The sequence below is a fragment of the Mustela putorius genome, unplaced genomic scaffold (assembly GCF_011764305.1).
Source record: "Mustela putorius furo isolate JIRA1106 unplaced genomic scaffold, ASM1176430v1.1 tig00000450_pilon_pilon_pilon, whole genome shotgun sequence".
In the NCBI taxonomy this organism is placed as follows: domain Eukaryota; kingdom Metazoa; phylum Chordata; class Mammalia; order Carnivora; family Mustelidae; genus Mustela; species Mustela putorius.
This window is the reverse complement of record NW_025421385.1, coordinates 20839129-20861313: the sequence shown is the minus strand read 5'-3', so window position 1 is coordinate 20861313 and position 22185 is coordinate 20839129. Positions and strand designations below refer to the sequence as shown.

Sequence of the window (22185 nt, the reverse complement as noted above, 5' to 3'; positions counted from 1 at the left end):
TGCGCCCAAACGTTTATAGCAGCAATGTCCACAACAGGCAAACTATGGAAAGAACCTAGATGTCCATCAACAGATGAATAGATAAAGAAGATGTGGTGTATATATGTATATATATAATGGAATACTATGCAGTCATCAAAAGAAATGAACTCTTGCCATTTGCAATGATGTGGATGGAACTAGAGGGTATTATGCTGAGTGAAATAAGTCAATCAGAGAAAGACAATTATCACATGATCTCCCTGAGATGAGGAACTTCAGAGGCAGAGTAGGGAGTTTGGGGAGTAGGGAAGGAAAAAAATGAAACAAGATGGGATCAGGAGGGAGACAAACCATAAGAAAATCTTAACCTCACAAAACAAACTGAGTGTTGGGGGAGGGAGGATACGGAGAGGGTGGTTGGGTTATGGACATTGCAAAGGCTATGTGCTATGGTGAGTGCTGTTAAGTATGTAAGCCTAACGATTCACAGACCTCTGGGGCAAATAATACATTATATGTTAAAAAAAAAAAAAAAATGGCAGTAAAGTTCACAGGAGATGAGCAAGTAGAGAAAGCAAGAGACTAGTCTCCAAATGGTATATATAGGATTGATTCATTCTATAGAAAGTTATTGACTACTCAGTGCCAGACACATATATTCTGAACACTGAGGATTATACATCAAACATAGCAGAAAAAATTCTTTGCCTGTGGACTTACGTTCTAGCAGGACACCAATTGTATGTGGAAAATTTTTTTTTACGATTTTTATTTATTTATTTGAGAGAGCAAGCGAGTACATGCTGGGGGAAAGGACAGAAGAATAAACACCCCGCTGAGCAGAGAGCCTGATGCAGGGCTTGATCCCAGGACCCCAGGATCGTGATCTGAGCCTAAGGCACAGATGCTTAACCCACTGAGCCACCCAGGTGCCCCGCATATGGAAATTTTAAAAAGAGGACATGTGTGTATATGTGTGTGTGTATATATATATATGTATGGAAAATAAAAGGATAGGGGCGCCTGGGTGGCTCAGTGGGTTAAGCCTCTGCCTTCGGCTTAGATCATGATCTCAGGGTCCTGGGATTGAGCTCCACATCAGGCTCTCTGCTCAGCAGGGAGCCTGCTTCCCCCTCTCTCTCTGCTGGCCTCTCTGCCTACTTATGATCTCGCTCTCTCTGTCAAATAAATAAAATCTTTTAAAAATAGGGAGAAAAGTTAAGAGCAAGGGTAAATAAAAAATAAATATTTTAATTTATATAAAATAAGGAATTTTATATTTCATATAAAATATGAAAATCTTTTTCATATATACTATAGCCAACACAGCACCTATAATGTGCCAGGCACTGTTTGGAGCGATTTACAGATATTAACACATTCGATTATCAGAACGAAGTGTGCTAACATCAACCCTATTTACAGATGAGGAAGATAAGTCACAGACAGAGAAAATAACTTGCCTAAATCGTCCCAGGAGATAAGAAGTAGAGCCAGATTTTGAATACAAGTAATCTCTCAATAAATCAGGGAATTTCAATAGCCACTATGATAACCTGACTATATAATTTAAAGCAAACTTACTGGAAAGAGTTTAATAAGTATTTGACTGTTATAGTCAGAAGTAAGAAAAACAGATTAGATGTATACTTCACATAGAACTAGGCTATTTTTAAAGATAATGCACATTTTATTTATGGGTCCCCCTCTAGCATACTTGAGGCTGAGAAAGGGTAAAAATGATTAAGGTTTACTCTCTCACCACTGTGTGTGCAAGACAGGGTAAGAATTCACAGTGATTGTTCTTTTGGACTCCATGGATATAAGAAAGTGTGACCAACGGAAGTGGTATAAGAAACATCATTGTCTGTAAGTGCCTGTTCTGAAAAATTGTTTTGGTGCCCTACATAACAGAAGCTGTTTGGGATAAGGGTGGGAGCAGATTATAGAGAAAACTAGTTTTCACTGGTTACCTGGAAAAGAGAATAACTAACCATTGGGATTAAGACAGTGATTCAGTGAAGCACTCAGTTGGCCTAATTCAGAATAAACCTCACATAGTTGGTAGCTGTGCCTCTCTTGGTGCCTAAATCCACTCTGGGGAAACATTCAATTTGTGTCTTACCAAAAGGTTACCTTTTGAAACCTAGTACTTACTAGCAGAGAGGTCTTCTGAAAAAACAACAGTAAGCATTTCTCTAACGACACTTTTACCCTACTCATCACCACACAGAATGAAAACCCTTGTTGTGAGCCCCAGAGGACGACTGAAATCTTTACATGTGCCCTTCCTGCCATTAATGACTTAGACTCCAGGACCATTGAAAAAATAAGATATAGACAGACTTACTGAGGGAAAGAAAAAAACAAAACAAAACAAACAAAAAACCTGGGATATAAAATTTCACTAACATTAATAAAGAGTCAAAAGGATTTTGAGTTCTTAGTTTATACTCTGGCCTCACTCTCATATATTTCTTTTTGCTTTGAAACTAAAGAGCAAATTTCTCCTGGTTTTGAACATTTGCTCCGGCTACTAAGATCCTACAAGGCAGCCATCATCGAAGCGGTAAGGGGCCATCAAACAAGGTCCTTTCACTCTTAAAATATCCTTCTTAGAGGCCAAGTTATGGGTCTCTTTTTGCACATAAATATACATATGGTCTCTTCCTTTAATAATGCTACAAACTATATAATCCTTTCTTCTAGATTTTTCTTATTATTACCAAAATACTTAAGTGATAGTTATTCATATTTTTATTTATCTTGTACCTTTTCACCATCGCAGGATTATAAAGATAGATCTTCATAAAGTGTCTTTCCTTCTCATGATAACCATAAAAAGGCCTGAAATAAAAGAAAAAGATGTTTCAAATTATTTTGTGCATTCAGAGATGAAGTAATGCAGCTTGTTTCCCAAATTAGACTCAGGTGACCTAATTCAGTCTTATTTATATTATTAACCAAAACCCTAAAAAACAAACAAAACCATTCAAAACCTTCCAATTAAATCTACAATAGGTTAATATATAAAATACTGAAATCTGGTTACTTAAGAAGTTTATAAAAATAAGACTTTCAAAAACTAGGGACAAAAAGGAGTGGTAAACCATTTATATCTTAATTTCAATAATAATATCTCTATTAAAAAATGGCTCTTTTCGGGCACCTGGGTGGCTCAGTGGGTTAAAGCCTCTGACTTCGCTCAGGTCACGATCTCAGGGTCCTGGTATCAAGCCCTGCATTGGGCTCTCTGCTAGGCAGGGAGCCTGCTTCCTCCTCTCTCTCTCTCTCTCTCTCTCTCTGCCTGCCTCTCTGTCTACTTGTAATCTCTCTCAAATAAATAAAATCTTTAAAAAAAAAAAAAAAGGTCTTTTCTCTTTACTCTAACCATGTATAAAAAAACCAGAGACCTTTCAAGTACCTTCTTGACCTATTTCCCATTTTTTTTCTGTCAAAAGCTGTATTTCTTCACTAATAAAGTCCTTTAATTAATAGCATTCATGAGGCACCAGGGTGGTTCAGTCAGTTAAGGGTCTGTCTTCAGCTCAGGTCATGATAACAGGGTCCGGGGATCGAGCCCCACATTGGGCTTCCTGCTCAGTGGGAAGCCCGTTTCTCCCTTTCCCACTCCCCCTGTTTGTGTTCCCTCTGTTTTTGTCAAATAAACAAACAAAATCTTAAAAACAAACAAACAAAAAACAGCATTCATGTTACTTTGCTTATTTGTCTCTGTTTATTATTGATTTTGTAAGTTCACTAGCCAGGGACAATTTACCTATATTATATATGCACACATACACGTGTGTGTGCATAACACACATCCAACTCAAATGAAGCCTACGAAAACTGTGCAGACAGGAACTTAAAAGATTGAAAAGACCATGGCCTTACTTGAGGACCCTAATTATGTTAAGGCAGGATTTTTCTCAAGGGCATTAGCTAGAATGGGAAAGGAAGAAGCAAAATCCCACATGGTCAGGAGAGAAACAAGTCTTCAGTGCAAGATGAAATAAGTTGGAATATCATGTTGCATCATTTCAGAAGGATCTGAAACTACACCAGTACCTCTGATATACAGACTACCATAATCATTTTTTTTTCTTAAGTATGTTCCATGTCCAACATGGGGCTTGAACTCACAACCCTGAGATCAAGAATTACATGCTCTATAGACTGAGCCAGCCAGGTGCCCCCAGACTATCACTTTCAAAGATGATATAATTAGAAATAACATATAAACAAGTATGAATTTGCATATAAAATAAAAAGTTTCATATCTTCCTAGAGTTTATCTGTAAATAAGTGGTTGGTTAAATCTTTAGGTGGGTAAACCCATTCACTTTCATTCAAAAAATACTGTCCCTTTATAATGGGCACTTCATAGAATTTATCCTCATTAGGATACCATTTCTGTCATGACAGTGTAGTGGACATCAAATACAGGAATAATCTGGCAGCAGAGTCATTATCTAGAGTATAAACTTTTTTTTTTTTTTAAGATTTTATTTATTTATTTATTTGTTTGTTTGTTTGTTTGATAGACAGAGACCACAAGTAGGCAGAGAGGTCAGCAGAGAGAGGAGGAAGCAGGCTCCCTGCTAAGCAGAGAGCCCGATGTGGGGCTCGATCCCAGGACCCTGGGACCATGACCTGAGCCAAAGGCAGAGGCTTTAACCCACTGAGCCACCCAGGTGCCCCTAGAGTATAAACTTTTATTTCCCCTAGCTAGTTTAAGCTTTTAGGTCTCAGCCATCTACATGATTGTTGTAAAGCAATTTCTATTTTAAAAAAACCAAAACCAAAAACAAAATCCAACCATTTACCAAGTCTTAAAAGGTTCTTTATCTCGTCCCTACCACTCACTCCAATCTTGTGTCCTATCACTCCTCCTTTAGCCATCCTGAACATTTCAGCCCCTCTAACTTACTCCACTCTCAAGTACTTGCCATTCTTTCTGCCTGGAAAGCTTGCTCTGAACACTGGCATGGTTTGTTTTCAGTCTTCATTCAGGTTTCTACTGAAACTTCCTCACTTCCTCGTAAAAGCCTTCTCTGACCATCACTCCTTATCCCTTACCCTTCTTCACTCTTCCCCCCCGCCCCCCCACCCTACTTTTTTTTAAAAACACTTAACCACTTCGTGTAGTTGGCCACTATTTACCCCATTTTTGTTGCCATGAAACAAAGACACATTACATGAATGATTTCATTCTCTCTCACTGGCAAAATTTCAACTGTTTATTCCTCCTGCTATGGTATTTCTCATATAGATAGAGTTCTCTACCTGGAGACATGAGTTATTTTTAGCCAGATAAATAGGGGAAAAATTTAAATGTGCAGTGTAGTATATGTTTTCTTTGCTTTGTTTTGGTTTTGTTCACGATCTTTAGGGTTTTGTAATTAAAATTTCATAAATTTCAAAAACTGAATATAAGTTAAGACTATCAAACCTCTAAAATTCTTTCTAAATCTAGGATATAGATTTGGAGTATTAGGATATATATAGATTAGGATATAGATTGGAAATTCTATAGATTCAATTTTCTGCTTCTGTAAAATCTAACTGGCAACCCTTACCTCCTGCTGTTGGCTTCAGTTGGTTTTGCTAAAAGAATTCCTCAACAGGGAGATCCTTTGGAAGAAGGCAGGATGGAACAGAGTTTGAAAAGGTATTTTATGCTTAAAAAATACCTGATAATTAAGTGTTTTTTAATAACACTAAGAAAGAAAATGAAAATGAATAGCAAAAGATCTCAATTAACTTACATGGATTAGGAATCTCTTTTTAGGATATTTTCTAGAATCATGGCAGCTAAATAGCAAGGAATTCCAGAAATGAACCTAAAGTCCTAATCCTATCTCTTGACCTAGCCTCAGGATAATGCATTATCCAAAAAGACTGGAATTAAACCTGTACAAATTTTAATTTGGTAGTTATGCGCAACCTTGTCTAAAGAAATAGGAAAAACTGAAGGACTAATTATTACCATACATTTTAGCTTCTCTGCCTGCCTCTTTGCCTACTTGTGATCTCTCTCTCTGTCAAATAAATAAATAAATAATCTTAAAAAAAATTTTTATTTATTTATTTGACAGAAATCACAAGCAGGCAGAGAGAGAGGAAGAAGCAGGTTCCCCGCTGAGTAGAGAGCCCAATGTGGGGCTTGATTCCAGAACCCTGGGATCCTGACCTGAGCCGAAGGCAGAGGCTTTAACCCACTGAGTCACTCAGGTGCCCCCATTCAAGGATTTTAAGTGATTTTAAGAGGATTCAGTGTATCTTAAAAGAAGAGTACTCTCGTGGCTCTGGAGCAAGACAAAAATAGAAGGAAATTCCATTAAAAAGATACTGTGATGGTCCAGAGGAAAGCCTAGATTAAGGTGGAAGTAACAGAGAGACTTTAAGATAGTTTTCATATAAACATCTCGAACTCAAAATGTTCTAACATGAGCTCCAAATCTTCCCTGTCAGCCTGTTCTGCCTGCACCTTGCATTCTTTTAGCAGTATGGACTCAAATATTTATAGTCATCTTTGACTCCTGTCACAACCTTCATCCAATCAGACAGCAAAGCTTATTGACTCAAACCTCAGAATAGATCCAGAAGCTGACCACGTCCCACTACTCCCATTACTACCTAAGTACAAGTCAGTGTGTTTTCTCATCTCACCCAGATTAATGAAACAGAACCCTAATGCCCTCCCCTGCTTCTACCCTTATCCCCGATGATCTACTTTTCACAGAACTGCTAAAGTAATCCTTTCAAGTTTAAGTTAAATTGTGGCTACTCAAATTTCTGTAAGAGCTTTAGAGTAAAAGTCATAGTCCTCAGAACAACCCACTGCAGTAGTTCACAAATTTCAGTGTGTATCAGAATCAATACAAAGGCTTATTAAAACACAAATTGCAGGGCGCCTGGGTGGCTCAGTGGGTTAAGCCGCTGCCTTCGGCTCAGGTCATGATCTCAGGGTCCTGGGATAGAGTCCTGCATCGGGCTCTCTGCTCAGCAGGGAGCCTGCTTCCCTCTCTCTCTCTCTGCCTGCCTCTCCGACTACTTGTGATTTCTCTCTGTCAAATAAATAAATAAAATCTTTAAAAAAACAAAAACAAAACAAAACAAAACAAAACAAAAAAAAACAAATTGCTGGGCCCTACCACCAGAGTTCTGATTCATTAGGTCTAGGATGGGACCCAAGAATATATTTTAAGTAAGTTCCTAGGTATGTTAATCTGAGTCCTCTGAGAAGTAGATGCCAATATATGCAAGAAATTTATCAGGGGAAACGACTGTGAGAAAATGAGGAGGGCCCCAGGAGAGCCTTGGATAGTTACCAAACTTAAAACATGTCTGATCCCATGTGAAACAGAGAGGGACAGAAGGAAGATCAGTAGAAATGTCTTCTATTGTAATGTAATTCTAATCAAAGTACAGAATGAATTTCAGAGAGTTCTCAAGGTCTCCCAGGAACAGGCCTGCCTTCGTACCCTTACCAGGTTTAGCCACTGGTTAGGAATAGCGTACGGAAAGCAGCTTCAGTACATATGGAATGATAGATAGATTTCACCATGCTGGTGGGGCTGTTGTTCAATCTTGCTTGCTGTATTTGGAGATCTGACAGATGCATTCTCACAGCTGTCAAATCAGGTAAAGCTGATGTTGGTGATCCTGGAAACCATACTTTAAAAACCACTGGCCAACATGACATCCATCCATTCATATCTCTCTAACCTCATTTTGTCCTACTCTCTTTTTCCTCCATTCTGATCACCCCCATGTAATTCCTACTCCCTCACCTTCAAGTCTTTGCTCAAATGTCATTCACCTTGTCAATGCCACCTTCCCTGATGACCTTGTATAAAATTGCCACCAGTCCACTTTCCTACCCTATACTACTAATCCATCAGATACTACTCTACATCTTTGTTCCATAGCACTATCATGTAATAAATATTTATTTTGTGTCATATCTTTAAGTTATGTTCTGTTTCCAAATACTAAAATATAACCTCCATGGGGGCAGGGATCTTTGTTTTGTTCACCAATATATCCCAAGCACCTAGAATAGTGCCTAGCAAATGGAAGATGCTCAATAAATATGTTAAAATAAATCACATGAAATTCTACAGTTCTAAGAAGTGGAGAAATGGAAAAGGTTAAACCATCTTTCACTGCAATAAAAATTTACTTTAAAAAATTAAAGCATAGGGATGCCTGGGTGGCTCAGCTGGTTAAGCCACTGCCTTCAGCTCAGGTCATGATCCTGGGTCCTGGGACTGAGTCCTGCATCAGGCTCCTTGTTCAGTGGGGAGCCTGCTTCTCTCTCTGCTCTGCCTGCCACTCTGCCTCCTTGTGCTTGTGTGCTCTCTCTCTGACAAACAAATAAAATCTTAAAAAAAAAAAAAAAAAAAAAAAAATAAAATAAAATTTGCCTTACTTCCATTAGATTAGAAGTAAAAGAAAAATAAACAGTATCTCTGAATCAGACAGGTTTTCTTTACTTGGGATGGTACTAGAAATACAAATAAAGAAATTTAAAAAGTTAACATATACTTACATTCCTGATACTAATGACACTTTGAACACGTGCTGAGCAGTGGAAGATGGATTGCCTAAAGCCACATTAAGTGCTCTGTCGATACTGAATGCCATCTGAGAAAGATAGCTTTCTGGCTGCTGTCCATAACCATCGTATGGCACATAGAGGTAAGGAAAGATGCCATGCAGATGAAGACATGTCTTCTGACCTAAAAATGTAACACATTATAAAGTTTAGTCTTGAGATGTATTTTAAAATTTTAACATTACAAGCTCAGAATGCAAATCATTTAAATGTTCTAATGACAATACAGCTTATCTAGGATAAGAGTTGAAAAAAATTAACCCATAATTTAAAGCCACCTATATTAACTGCGTTTTACAACAGAACATTTAGAAGCATTTTATAAACATAAGCATTATAGTATGACTGAAATAGTAGTTTTGGTGAAAATATGTTTGAGTATTTTACCCGCAAAATCTCACTGGTTTTACATACTTCACTCAATCGCCCTATAATAATACCACTTAGCACAGTGTTATGAATCTTACAGAAACTCACTAAAAGTTTTTTAAATAAATCAGTGCATGCCTGTCTTGGCATAAAGGTTTTCAAACAAGAGAATTCCCTGAAACAGCGACTGCTCTGGGAGAAAAGAGAGGGTAAAAGCAGTTCCAGTATGTGGAATTTTGCTATAAGGGTGTGGAAGGGATTTTGGGGAAGAGTAATAATAAAATTTTGCTATTAGGAAAAAAACAGTAACAACAACCAAAAACAAAGCAAAAGAAAACCTCTACAGATCATTTGTCCATAACGGACCTCTAGATATCTAAACTGCGCATTTGGTGGAGTGGGACGAGGGGGAAACACAATGAGAGGTGAAAAAACAAGCATGCACACTTCCCAGGAAGCCCTTCTATCGGGCAAGGTGCAAAAGGGGTAAACGGGGCTGACCTGCCAACAGACAGTCAGGGTTAGCTATGAGAAAGAAAGTAGTATGAGTAAGAAGCCACAAAAGAAGTGCCACAGAAACAGTAATGTATCCATGACAAGGTTAAGTAACAGCAGCAACAACAAAAAACAGATGCACCATTACTCTCATGAATCTGGCAGGGCTGTAGAGAAATGGTTCCTGTCCTCAGAGCACTGTCCCTAGGTCCCCTTGGGTACATACCATTTGTCTACTTCAAACAGGGAGAATGGCAGTGATGGCAGAACATATCCATTCTTTCATGCTGTCACTATCACTGTACTGCCCAACACGATCCTTAGGCTTCTTCCCCATCCCTATTCCACTCTGCTTCACGGGGTTTTTTCCTTTTTTGGCAGGAAGGTTAACTATTTGTTTGCTTATTTTTTTTTCTATTTATAATTTAGAATGATTTATATAAAACACACAGAAAGTAGGTCTATGTTCTGTTGATGTATTTATCTTATTTTTAAGGTACAGCTATAACAGAATTAACAAATAAATCTGGAGCAGTTATTACATACAGCAGAGCAAAATTAGAAAGACCAGTCACACAATGGAATAAAATCTATACCCTCCTCTCAAGTGTAGTATTTGGATTTCAACTACCAACTTCACACTTCTGAAGAACTATAAATTGTGCCACTGTTAGACCAGTTTCTATTGTTAGCAGCAGTTATGTTGCTTAATTTCAAAGGAATGGGAAAAAAAAAAACACCTTTCCACTTAAAAGCAAATTCTTGATTATTTTGTTTCATTTCAAATCTGATTATATCTACTAAATACTGCAATTTCTTAATTCTCTGAAGAGAAAAAAAAAAAGCTAAATTTTAACAATGCTTTTTAAATATCTCATGAAAAATGTTACATCCATTAGCATTCAGGACATAAAGCACAATTTGTTTAAGAGCATGTGGCAATGCTAAACCATGGGGGTAAGGAAGATGGGGAGACAGAAAAGTATCCTCTTTTAAGTTGACAAATAAATCTAAGACCAGTGATTACAGTGATTACAGAAGTAGTGTAATAGTGCGGTGCCTGGGTGGCACAGTCGCTTGAGTGTCTGACTCTTGCTTTCAGCTGAGGTCATGATCTCAGGATCATGAGGTCCAGCCCAGTGTCGGGCTCCATGCTCAGTGTGGAGTCCGCTTAAGACTCTCTGCCCCTGAACACTGTGCATTCTGTCTCAAATAAATAAATCTTTAAAAAAACAAAAAAAGAATTAGTGTAATAGTATATTTTATAAGTTTCTAAGTTACTAAGATACTAGTTTTACAGTGTGTATATCTCAATAATGGAAATTTGGATAAATTTTATAAGAAATAATTATAAAACCTGATTTCTACAAGTTTCTTTATAGGGAGGGTGTTCAGAGTTCACAGAATTTTTTTTTTTTTTAAATACCCACTTTTCATATCTCCTGTGAAGTACGGGCATAAAGACATTATCTTTCTATTTCACAGCTTTGAAGCTACAATAATTTGTGGTATATGACTTAGGAATAAAGCAGAAATAATTTATTCAGCAGGCACTGAACTAGGTACTTCACATATATTCAGTTCTAAAACATATAAAAACCTCGCAAGATCACAAAGCTTAACTTTCCCCAAATCACATACATACTAGGTAATCGAATCAAAATTTAAAAGCAGATCAATAAAATCTTAATTTAACCATGCTGTTTCTATCTAATGTTGGCTTCCTTAATCCTTAACTCTTCAGTTCTTATTTTGTAATGTAAATGCCTGTTTTCTTATCTGACTCTCCCATTTGAAAATTCTTTGCAACTGGTGCTATGTTTGAATGATCATAATATCCCCAGGACCGAACACAAAGCACATTTTATGTGCTTAATAAATACTTATTAAATGGATGAACAAACCTGCAGTAAAACAGAGTAACTGCTTAAGGAGAAAGGAATGATGTAAAAGCCTTGAGTATCTTGGGGGAAAAAAATCTATGAAAACAGAGGGACTTTGATACATCTAAGGATTACAGTTATATGGGGACATAGGTGTTGGGAAGAGTCCCCAGCTTACTGCACTTTCCTACCCTGACTAACCCAAAGTCCCATGCAAAGCTGCAGTCATTACATCAACACAGATGTACCTCCCTCTGGTTCTCCAGCAACTAGGGATGGCTCAGTGCCTTAACACCTTTCCTCAAGAACAACCTCCTGAAAACAGCACAAGAATTCTTGGCATTGCACTTAATGGTTCTAATATAGAATGAGTATCACAGAAAAGAAAATGATGAGAAACAAGATAGAATAGGAAACTCAGAAAGTTAAACTAGGAATAAGAAATGTGTAAAAATCAATGTGAGATTCCATTTCTTTTTGGCAACAGGTCCTTTATTATAGTAAAATTTGCAGTTCCATAACAGCACTGCTTTACCTTGACAAGATACAGACCACTTCTATAGACTTCCGTCCATCAGCTCTACACAAGTGTGGGGCCACACATACATAAAGTACCTTGAAGATAAACTATTCTGCTCCACCTCCATCAGTCAGGATTAGATTCAGCTGTGAGAAACCTAATCAGTGACTTAAGCATTTAATTAATGGTTTCTCTCTCGTAATATAAGTCCAGAGCTAGGAAGCTTGTACTGCACATTCGGGCTTTTGCAACATCTAGTTAGTTGCATAGTTGAACAACTCGTGACTTCAATTCAGAAGCTTTTTCACTATGCTCCAAAGAGCTCCACACACAGGATTCTTTTAAAGAACGTTTATATAAAATTAGTGAAAGCTATGCTACTTTGAAACCCTGCTAAATGATCTAGGATTCTTCGAAGGTTAAGAATAATAAGCTATGTCTAAGTACATGTGGATCCAAAGCAAGCAAGCAACTGGCATTCTTTATCTTCCTAATTTCTGAATGTCCCCTCTTATTGTCATGTCAAACTGAATTAAGGCAGCAAACTTAGGATAAAGACTGTTGTTGGGAGAATAAGTCTACACACACAGGTTTCAAAAATTTTTAGAATTTGGGTTTTCCAATTTGACTGATGTTGTCTACTTCAAAAACTGCAATAAAGTTGTTCCAGGAAAGCTCCACAGAGACCTGTCATAGCATAACTGCTGGTTTTTAAAGACACCATGGCAAAACTGTGTGAAGGTGGCTACTTTGCAATTCTGCGTAAGGAGGGCTTCTATAACTAAGGTGGATGCCTCTGTAACAGCCAGTACTCGGGTACTATGAATCTCATCTTTTAGGAATTTAGATGTACAGTACACATTAAGACCTCTGTATTCCAGCAATTCTTATGTCATTTCCCCATATTTTCTCCTCCATTTTAAGTGCCTATATTTGGTCTCTTAATTTGGTCTCTTAAATTGTGCATCTAAATTCTTATTAGTTTACCCACAGAAAAATTACCTGTACTTTTTTGTAGATACACTTTTGATAAGCAGAAAGACTAACAAATACCATTCCTCTAATTCTGAGGTCTGCAAATTTTTTTTCTGTAAAGTAGCAGATAGTAAATATTTTAGACGTTATGGGCTATACCGTGTCTGATACAACTACTTAACTCTGCTACTGTAGTCTGAAAACAGCCACAGAAATACATAAGTGAACAGGCATGGCTGTGCTATTCCAATAAGAATCCATTTATGAAAACAGGTAGTGAGAAGGATTTGGTCCACGGATAGTAGTTTGCCAATCCCCGCGCTAACTGATGAGACTTCATCACCTAGAACAGAAAAGCTTAACATCTTTTTTTTCTTTTTAAAATAAGCTGACTGGTCACCACAATCAAAACCATGCTGGCCTAAGAGGATACTAGGAGACTGAATAAGAAATGCTTATTTTGTAACTTGCAACCCATCTCCCAAATTTCAAACTCAATATACATAAGATTTTTTTTAAAACTCTACAGAGCTATTAAATAGAAAAGCTTGGTATATGAAAAGGAAAATGTGTATTTATGGAATTTTTGTTATTTTTAAAGTTTTATATCATTGTCATTACCTCAATCTGTGTCCCTCTAAGCAAAGTCTTTCTTTGCTTCTCTTTAAAGTTTTATTCATTCTTTCCCCATTCTCACATTCCCACAAAATAAACCAAGCAACACTAAGTTTTCTATCATCTATTATCCTCTAAGAAAAAAACAAGAATGTACATGAAGATTTAGATATTAGGATGTTAAGACCGTATTACCAACAGTAAATAAAATGAAGACATTACAAATTTCCAAAAATAGGAGATAAATTAAATTATGATAAATTTGTATCATGTCTATGGCTCTCATACCAATTCCACATACTGCTTGTTTTTATAAATACAAAGTTATCATAACACACATCTGGAATAGTCTATTGCTGCTTTGCTACCAGCAGAGTTGAGCAGTTACAACAGAGACCTTCTAGCCCCCAGAGCCTAAAATATATACTATATGGCCCTTTATTTTTATTTTTAAAGATTTTATCTATTTGACAGACAGAGATCACAAGTAGGCAGAGGCCAGCAGGGACAGAGAGAAAGAGGGAAGCAGGCTTCCCGCTGAGCAGAAACCTCCCCGACCCCCCAATTCGGGGCTTGATCCCAGGACCCTGGGATCCTGGCCTGAGCTGAAGGCAGAGGCTTTAACCCACTGAGCCACCCAGGTGCCCCCTATATGGCCCTTTATAGAAAGTTTGCCAACCTCAGCAGCAGATGGTGTTGAAGTATATTTCCTGGTGTGAAGAGATGTTTATGATATATTTATTTCAGGTGATATTCAGGTTTATTTCAATTATAAACATATCTTTACCACAGTAAACAAGATAATGATTTGATTATATTCTTTTTGCTTATATATATTTTGGAAATTTCCAATTTCCAATTTCTTTAAGAGAAAGGTAGGAAGAAGTCATCTGCTTTTAAATGACCCAGAAATTAAAACAAACAAACAAAAAACCACCACTAGGTGTCTGGGTGGCTCAGTTGGTTAAGCATCTGTCGTTGGCTCAGGTTGTGATCCCAGGGTTCTGGGATTGAGTCCAACATCAGGCTCCCTTCCCTGTGGGGAGCCTGCTTCTCCTTCTCTTTCTCATGAATAAATAAAATCTTTAAAGAAAAAAACACTACCAAGAACAACAAAAAACTAAGTATGATAATTAACTTTACAAAGGGCATATGTATATAACTTTGTTAAACAGTTTCTCTTCATATTCTCCATTGTAAATAATGCTTTGGGGCTTCACATTTATTCATGCTATTTTATTTCTTCGACTGAAGTATACATGGCTTTATTAGAATCACTGGCTTTGGGGCACTGGGGTGGCTCAGTTGGTTGAGCAGCTGGACTCTTGATATTGGCTCAGGATCATGGGACTGAGCCTTGCATTGGGCTCCTTGCTCAGCATGAAGTCTGCTTGTTCCTCTCCCTCTGCTCCTTGCCCCAAATAAATAAATAGAATCTTTAAAAAAAAAAAAAAAAATCATTGGTTTAAAGTTATAATCCCACATTACTAACAGAACTATATCCCCCAAGAACCAGATGTCTCAAAGGCCTATTTATGCATTTGTCTAATTTATTTTTGTATTTCCAGTGTTAAACATTATTGGTTTTTTCATTCATAAATGTAGACATAAATTCTTTAGTCTTCAAATACTTTGTCAAAGTCCACCATTAGGTATTAGATCATAGGCTGCTCATAATCACAGTCTCCGAATTCATGAACTTTTTATGTTCTACACAGAGATAAAGATGAGTCAATAGGCAATTACAGTACAGCAATTCTATATCCAAAAGACTCAGATTTGTAAGACTACGGATAGGCTTTCCAGAGGAAGCAACGGAAGAACAAAGACAGAATGTTGTGGTATATACAAAAAATCTGAAAGCAAATGAGAATACACGTGGTCTGGGAACAGGAAAAATGTAGTTAGAAAGGAGCAAAGAGTGCAATGGAGAGAAAGGCCAAGTATGCATATGTAAGTGTGAGAGTGTGTATATATTCTGTGATCTGTGTAGATTTGCATTTTATAAAGTTCCCTTGTGGGCACATTGTGAAAGAAGCTAGGGACAGAGGTTTTTTTTGTTTTTTTTTTTTGTTTTTTAATTTGACAGAGATCACAAGTAGGCAGAGAGGCAGACAGAAAGAGAGAAGGGGGAAGCAGGCTCACCGCTGAGCAGAGAGCCCGACGCGGGGCTCAATACCAGAACCCTGGGATCACGATCCGAGCCGAAGGCAGAGGCCTTAACCCACTGAGCCACCCAGGCACCCCCCTGGGACAGAGTTTTAATAGGAAATTAAGTTTAGGAGGCTGCTAGAGTAATACAGAAGAGAGAGTCAGCAGAGATGAAGAAAGCATCAAGAAGGAATGAGGGCACAAAAAATTTAGAGGTAACAGACTAGAACTTGGGAGTACGGTAAAAGAGAAAGAATCAAGGATGATGCAAATTTTTGGTTTAGGCAACTGGATAGATGTAAATGTCATTCAGAGAAAACTGAGAAAGAAGAATAGGCTGATTTCTATTTTGAACTTGTGGAATTTCAGATGTTTATAGAATTTCCAAATGGAGATTTATATTAAGCACAGATGTTGAGCTTAAGAGAGAGAGGTACACAGATGTTGAGCTTAAGAGCAAGATCTGGGTAGAGAAGACATATTTGGGAGTCTGAATAACAGATGGGTAAAAATGCTCAAGAGAATACACAGACAAAAGAAGGGGCATAGGTCAGAAACTTGAGGAATAGTAATATTTAAGGGGGGAATAAAGGATTTTGATTTGTGTGGGATATGAAAGAATGACTCCCTGAAAGGGCTGCCAGGCAAGAAAGAGTAGTAACAGCAAATACTTGAAAATATAAGTATGTTAGCCGCGGAAACAAAGCTCCAAGGGTCCATGAGAAATGTGTAAGAGAAACACAAGCAATGAAAGGCTGGATCAGAAACTGGGAGAAGGACGTGCATAAATGTCTACAGAAATGGCAAGAAACACTTCAGAATGGCAGAGGAAGAACCTTTAAAAGCCTGCTCCTCAGTAATAGCAACAAGAACACTGGGAAATTCTGTCACCTTTTTCAGCCTTTGGTAAAGAAATTAAAAGGCCTGTGACAATCCAACACATGTTTATTCAAGAAAACCAGTTGAATCTTAGCAAGAACAGCAAGCGTTGTGGTATTCTAAGTTACCCTAATCCAATCTCCTCACCCCCAGCACCCCCGGCCCTAGCTCCAAAGCAGCTGTGAAAACAGATAGCCAAGCAGGCACTGGAGGGACCAAAATAGATTTGCAGTTCTCCAAAAGCCTGATCACCAGAAAACTGTCACTATTTGACCTGCCTGGTCAAAAGTGAAAAGCTCCATTCTCAGTACTGTATTTGATCAGACTCTGAGCTCACTCTCTGTGTATAGTACTATCTGCAGCATCTTTATGGAAAACAATCAGCAGCAACTGTTTAACATCACAGTTGCTTGAGGGAGTTTTACCAGTTGTCCCTAATAAGAGGCTGAACAAAAACCTTAAAAAGGAAAAGCTCAGGACTGAAATGTCCATAAGAACTTGAAAGGCTCTGACATAGTTCTTGAAATTTAGAAGGTTATGCACATGTGTGGAGCTGCGTGCATTCTCAGGAAGGGATGAGAAGGCCCTAATCTTTCACTATGGTTGACCTTGAGGCTCTGCACCAAAACGCAAATACACAGAGGCCCTGAACAAAAGATGGAAAGAGACCTATTAACTCAATGCATTTAAAGAAATCCCTGGTCAATCATTAAATGACCAATAATCCACACAAGTCACTAAAGAAACAAACAACATAACTAACAACAAAACAATAATAAATCTTGGGGATAGGGAAGAATAGGATTGGTTGTCAAATTATTTTAAATGTCTAGTTTTCAATAAAAAATGGTAAGATAAAGAGAAGCATGGATAAAAGGAGTCAATAAAACTGTCTCTGAAGAAGCCCAGACATTCAACCTATTAGACAAAGACTTTAAACCAGCTATTAAAAATATTTCAAAGAAGAGGGGTACCTGCTGGCTCTGTGGGTAAAACAGTTCACTCTTGGCTTCAGCTTAGGTTGTGATCTCAGGGTTGTGAGACCGAGCCCTGCACTGGGCTCTGCACTGAGGTGTCTGTTTGAGATTCTCTTTCCTTTCCTCTCCCTTTGGGTAAGGTAGGAAGGAAGAAGAAATTAAGATGCTCTCAGCTAAATGAAAATTGAGAGAATTTGTCACTAGCAGGGCTGAGCTACAAGAAATACTAATGGGACTCTCATTCCAGACTAAAATGAAAGGACAATAGAGAGTAGCTTAAATCCACACTAAGCAATAAAGAGTATCAATAAAGATAACTACATAGGTAAATACAAAAGATAATAAACATGTATTTTGTAATTCCTTCTCCTATGTCATTCAAGACAGTTGCATAAAGTAATAATTATATAATTGTGTTGATAGGCTTATAACGTGTAATGATATAATTTATATAAATAAAGTTATAATGGAGCAAAGTTTTTATGTACTACAGGCATACCGATATTGTGGGTTCAGTTCCAGACCACTGCAATAAAACAAATATTGCAATAAAGTGAGTCAAATGAACGTTTTTGGTTTCCTGGTACATATAAAAGTTATGTTCACACTATAATGTTCACACTATAATTGTCTACTAGTTGTGCAATAACATTGTTTAAAAAATGATATACACACATTAAAAAATATTTTCTTCCTAAAAAATGCTAACCATCATCTGAGCTTTCAGCAAGTCATAATCATTGATCACAGGTAACCATAGCAAATATAATAATGGAAGTACAAAACACGGCAAGTTACCAAAATGTAACACAGACACTATGTTATCAAGTGCTGTTGGAAAAATCGTGCTGACTGAATTGCCTGATGCAGGGTTGCCACACACCTTTAACTTGTAAAAAAAGAGTACCTGCAAAGCACAGCAAAGTGAAGCATAATGAAGTATGCCTGCATGAAAATTAAACTGGGATTAATCCAAACTGTCTTAAATTAACATGTTAAATGTAATACCCAAAGTAACCATGAAGAAAACTAAAAGAGAAAGAGAGAGGTAGAGAGAGAAAGGAAGGGAGGGAGGAGGAAAAATGGAATTAAAATAGTACACCAGAAAATACCTATTTAGCATAAAAGAAGACTACAGTAAAGGAATAAAACAGCAAGAGCATAAGACACAGAGAAAACAGTAACAAAATGGCAGATATAAAACTACCCAGAACTGGTAGGTAGTCGAAGACACATTATATCTTGCCCTATAGCCCTCAACTCAATGGGGAGTATCAATTTTCCCATTTCACATTTGCCAGTACAATTTGGGGTACTATGAAAATGAGAACTTACAGAAGCATCATAAACCAAAGAAAAATTAGGAGGACTAGAATCCTTTGCTTCAGTCATGTCAAACATGCTCACTTTATTTCCTTGAATTAATTAATATACTCTATTACCAGAATAATTATCACTGAAGAAATAGGAAAATGGCTGATGTGAAGAACTGTTTGAAGACAATAAAAAAAAATGATTAGTATTTAGATGGAAAATACCATAACTCCTATTCTCATTCTTTAAGGACAAGCTCCCTTGTTTAGTTCAACTGTATACACCTTCCTTTACCTACAAAAGTTAAGTGCACAACTTGTTTCCTCATTTATGTCTTCAGAGCACTTATATAAATCTATTATATTTATGAGTTTACACTGTTTACGTACAGTGGAATCACATCATATGTGCATTTACTGGTAGGAAGGAATCAAGGGGGATGGAAAGAGACTCAGGTAGAGAGGTAGATCAAGAGAATGACAATGAGAATGTAATTGAATCGTGTCAGTATACCCAGTCAATAAATTTATGACCTAGTATCATGAGATAGGGTATATAAATGTTATTCCTTAGTTTCAGTTCCTTTGTATTTCTAAAGTGGAAGCACCTCCTACTGAAAGTGTCAACTAAGTGTGATTCTGTTTAAACGATACAGTTCATAGATTTTCATTAAACATGGCCCTGCTTATGGGCCAACTATTTCAACTAGAGCTCAGCTGAGGGAAAGTGATTAGTGTCTATGTCTGTAAATAAGGAAAATTGAGCTGCTGGACTTATTAAGAATGTGTGATAGAATTCATACAGTTTAAGAGAGTGTCAAGGGAAATTCTGCCTAATTCTAAAAAAAGGTTTTAACCTCATAACTTTGCTTCAGAACCTAATTCCCACTTATGCAACCTCACTGTTTCTGTCTCCACACCTATAGTGTGAGTTCCATGAACACATGCATGTCTTCTTATTCTTCCTATCCTCAATACCTAGAATACAGGGGGTGTTTGATCCACACTGGCTAAGCATATGCAACATAATATATGTATTTGGTCTTTATGTCTCATTCCACAACCCCATTCCCTACCTGCCACCTCACCTCCAGAGAGGCGAGAAGACTTAAAAGTTTAGTTCAATCACCCATGGCCAATGATTTAATCAATCCTGACTTTGTAATGAAACTCAATAGAAACTCTGGAACAATGAGGTTTGGGAAACCTTCCTGGTTGGTGGAACATCCTGACTCCACAGAAATAGCTGAGCTTAGGACCATTCTGAACCTTGCCCTATGTATGTTTTCACCTGGCTGTTTACTTGTATTCTTTATAATAAACTATATAAATATAGCATTTTTCTGAGTTCTGTAAATTGTTCTAGCAATTTATTGAACTGAGGGTAGGGAGGGTTGAGAGAATCCCTCAATTTGCAATTGGCTAGGCAGAAGTACAGGCAGCCTGGGTATCCTTTTGGGGCTGGCATCTGAAGTGGGGGTGATCTTGTGGAACTGATCAGAGATCAGACCCTGTGGGGGTCTGATTAATTTCAGGTAGTGTCATAATTGAGTTGAATTACAGAACATCTATAGCTGATGTCAGAGAACTGAGAATTTATTGTTGGAGAACCAACAGGACATCTTTTTCATATTGGTTAACTCCTTAAGAGGTCTTTGAACTGAGTCTCGTAGAAAATTTGACTGCCTTTATTTTTTCCTCCTTATAATTTCTACTCAAAAGCTAACAAAGATATTTATAATTCCCTGCTATCTTCCCTATTTGCAAGGGAACAAGAAGGGACTAAATTAAGGATCAACTTTCCATATTAGACTAATTAACTAAACTAATAAGCAGCAAAATATAACATTAACAAATATTTTTATGATTAATATGTCAAGAATGTGATGAAATGACATGTCCAAAATTCATGTGTAATTTAGTTTGCAGTTATTACTACAGAAAGGAAAACAGTAATTACTTTGACTTTCAGAGTGACTGGGAACATCAGTTTGGGTACTATTTAAAGGCTTGCACAGTACGGTATACCATCGCATTTTTCTAAAAAGTCTAGCCTTAAAAAATTAAACTGCTAACAGTGTTTTCAAGCCAGAATCTCCAAGAAAATGTATACCTCTCAGACTAAATGTCATAAAAATAACTAGTTATTAACCTTTGCTAAAAATAAAATTCTGGCTTATAAAACAAATACTGTTTTGGAGCACCTGACTGGCTCAGTCTCAGGTTCCTAAGTTCAAGCCCCAATACTGGGTGTGGAGCCTACTTAAAAAAACAAAACCAAACCCTAAATATTGTTTTAGTTTCAGATGCCTTACAGCCAGAATGGTCATCTTCATCTTAATCTATGTGGTATTTCAATTCAAAGGTAAGTAATCCAAGGTCTTAAAGTAAAATTAATAATCTGATTAGTATCTGAAGATTCACATCCAGTGATGTAAAACAGTATTAATAGCTAATCAAGATAAAGTTACTATTCTTTCAAAGACACAAAAATAAAATAAAATACAGGTAATTAAATTAATGCAAATCTAGTAAACCGTTCAATGCAACCGTTCTTTATGATAGTTTAAAATAAACTATCTACAAGAAAGTAAAAAGATAACAGAGAATAAGAGAAACTATTTAGAAATGTTTGATAATGGATTTGTGTCTAGAGTAACTCTTATAACTCAGTAATAAAAAGAGAACAACCCAATTTTAAAATGGGCAAAGGATCTGAACAGACAGTTGTCCAAAAAGATCTAAAAATGGCAAGTACATGTAAAAGATGCTCAACATTAGTAGACACCAATGCAAATCAAAACCACAATGAAATATACTTCACACTTACTAGACTGCTATAATGAAAAAGTGAGACCGTAACAAGTGTTGTGGATAAACTGGAAACCTTATATACTGCTGGTAAGTAAGAATGTTAAATGGTATAGCTGCTTTGGAAAATAGGTTGATAGTTCCTCAAAAGATTAAACATGGAGTTATATGATCAGCAATTCCATTCCTAGTTATATGCCCAAGATAAATGAAAATTTACACCCACATAAAAACTTGTACATGAATGCTCATAGTAGCATTTGTCATAATAGCCAAAAGGTGGTAATAAAGGTCCATCAACTGATAAATAAATATAATGTGGAATATCCATACAATGGGATATTAATTCAGCCATTAAAAGGAATGAAGTACTGATAACAACTTGGATGAATAGGCAAATTGTAAACTGTATCTGAATAAACCTCTTACATAATTTTTTAGCCCATACATACTCACTGTTTTATTTTGGAGGTCTCTAATGAGAAGACCTAATTTTGAATATACCATTAGTGTTAATGCATTCATTAAAATGAATTATTTGATTTGCATCACATAAATTCTGACTAAGTTGAGAGAAATATAACCATTAGTC

At 36.9% G+C, this 22185-nt stretch overlaps 1 protein-coding gene across 6 annotated transcripts in view; it reads right to left on the bottom strand.

Annotated features, from left to right (window-relative positions):
* REV3L (REV3 like, DNA directed polymerase zeta catalytic subunit) overlaps window positions 1–22185 on the bottom strand; it is a 216175-nt gene that overhangs the window by 154053 nt on the left and 39937 nt on the right. For all 6 annotated transcript variants that reach the window (XR_006606812.1, XM_045080200.1, XM_045080201.1 and 3 more), the window contains exons 2-3: window positions 8540–8729; window positions 2755–2829 (exon numbers count right to left, since the gene is read on the bottom strand). Coding sequence is in view for 5 of the 6 variants with exons in the window: in XM_045080200.1 (XP_044936135.1) it covers window positions 2755–2829; window positions 8540–8729 (265 nt within the window). In the remaining variant the exon portion in view is untranslated. The remainder of the gene's footprint in view (window positions 1–2754; window positions 2830–8539; window positions 8730–22185) is intronic.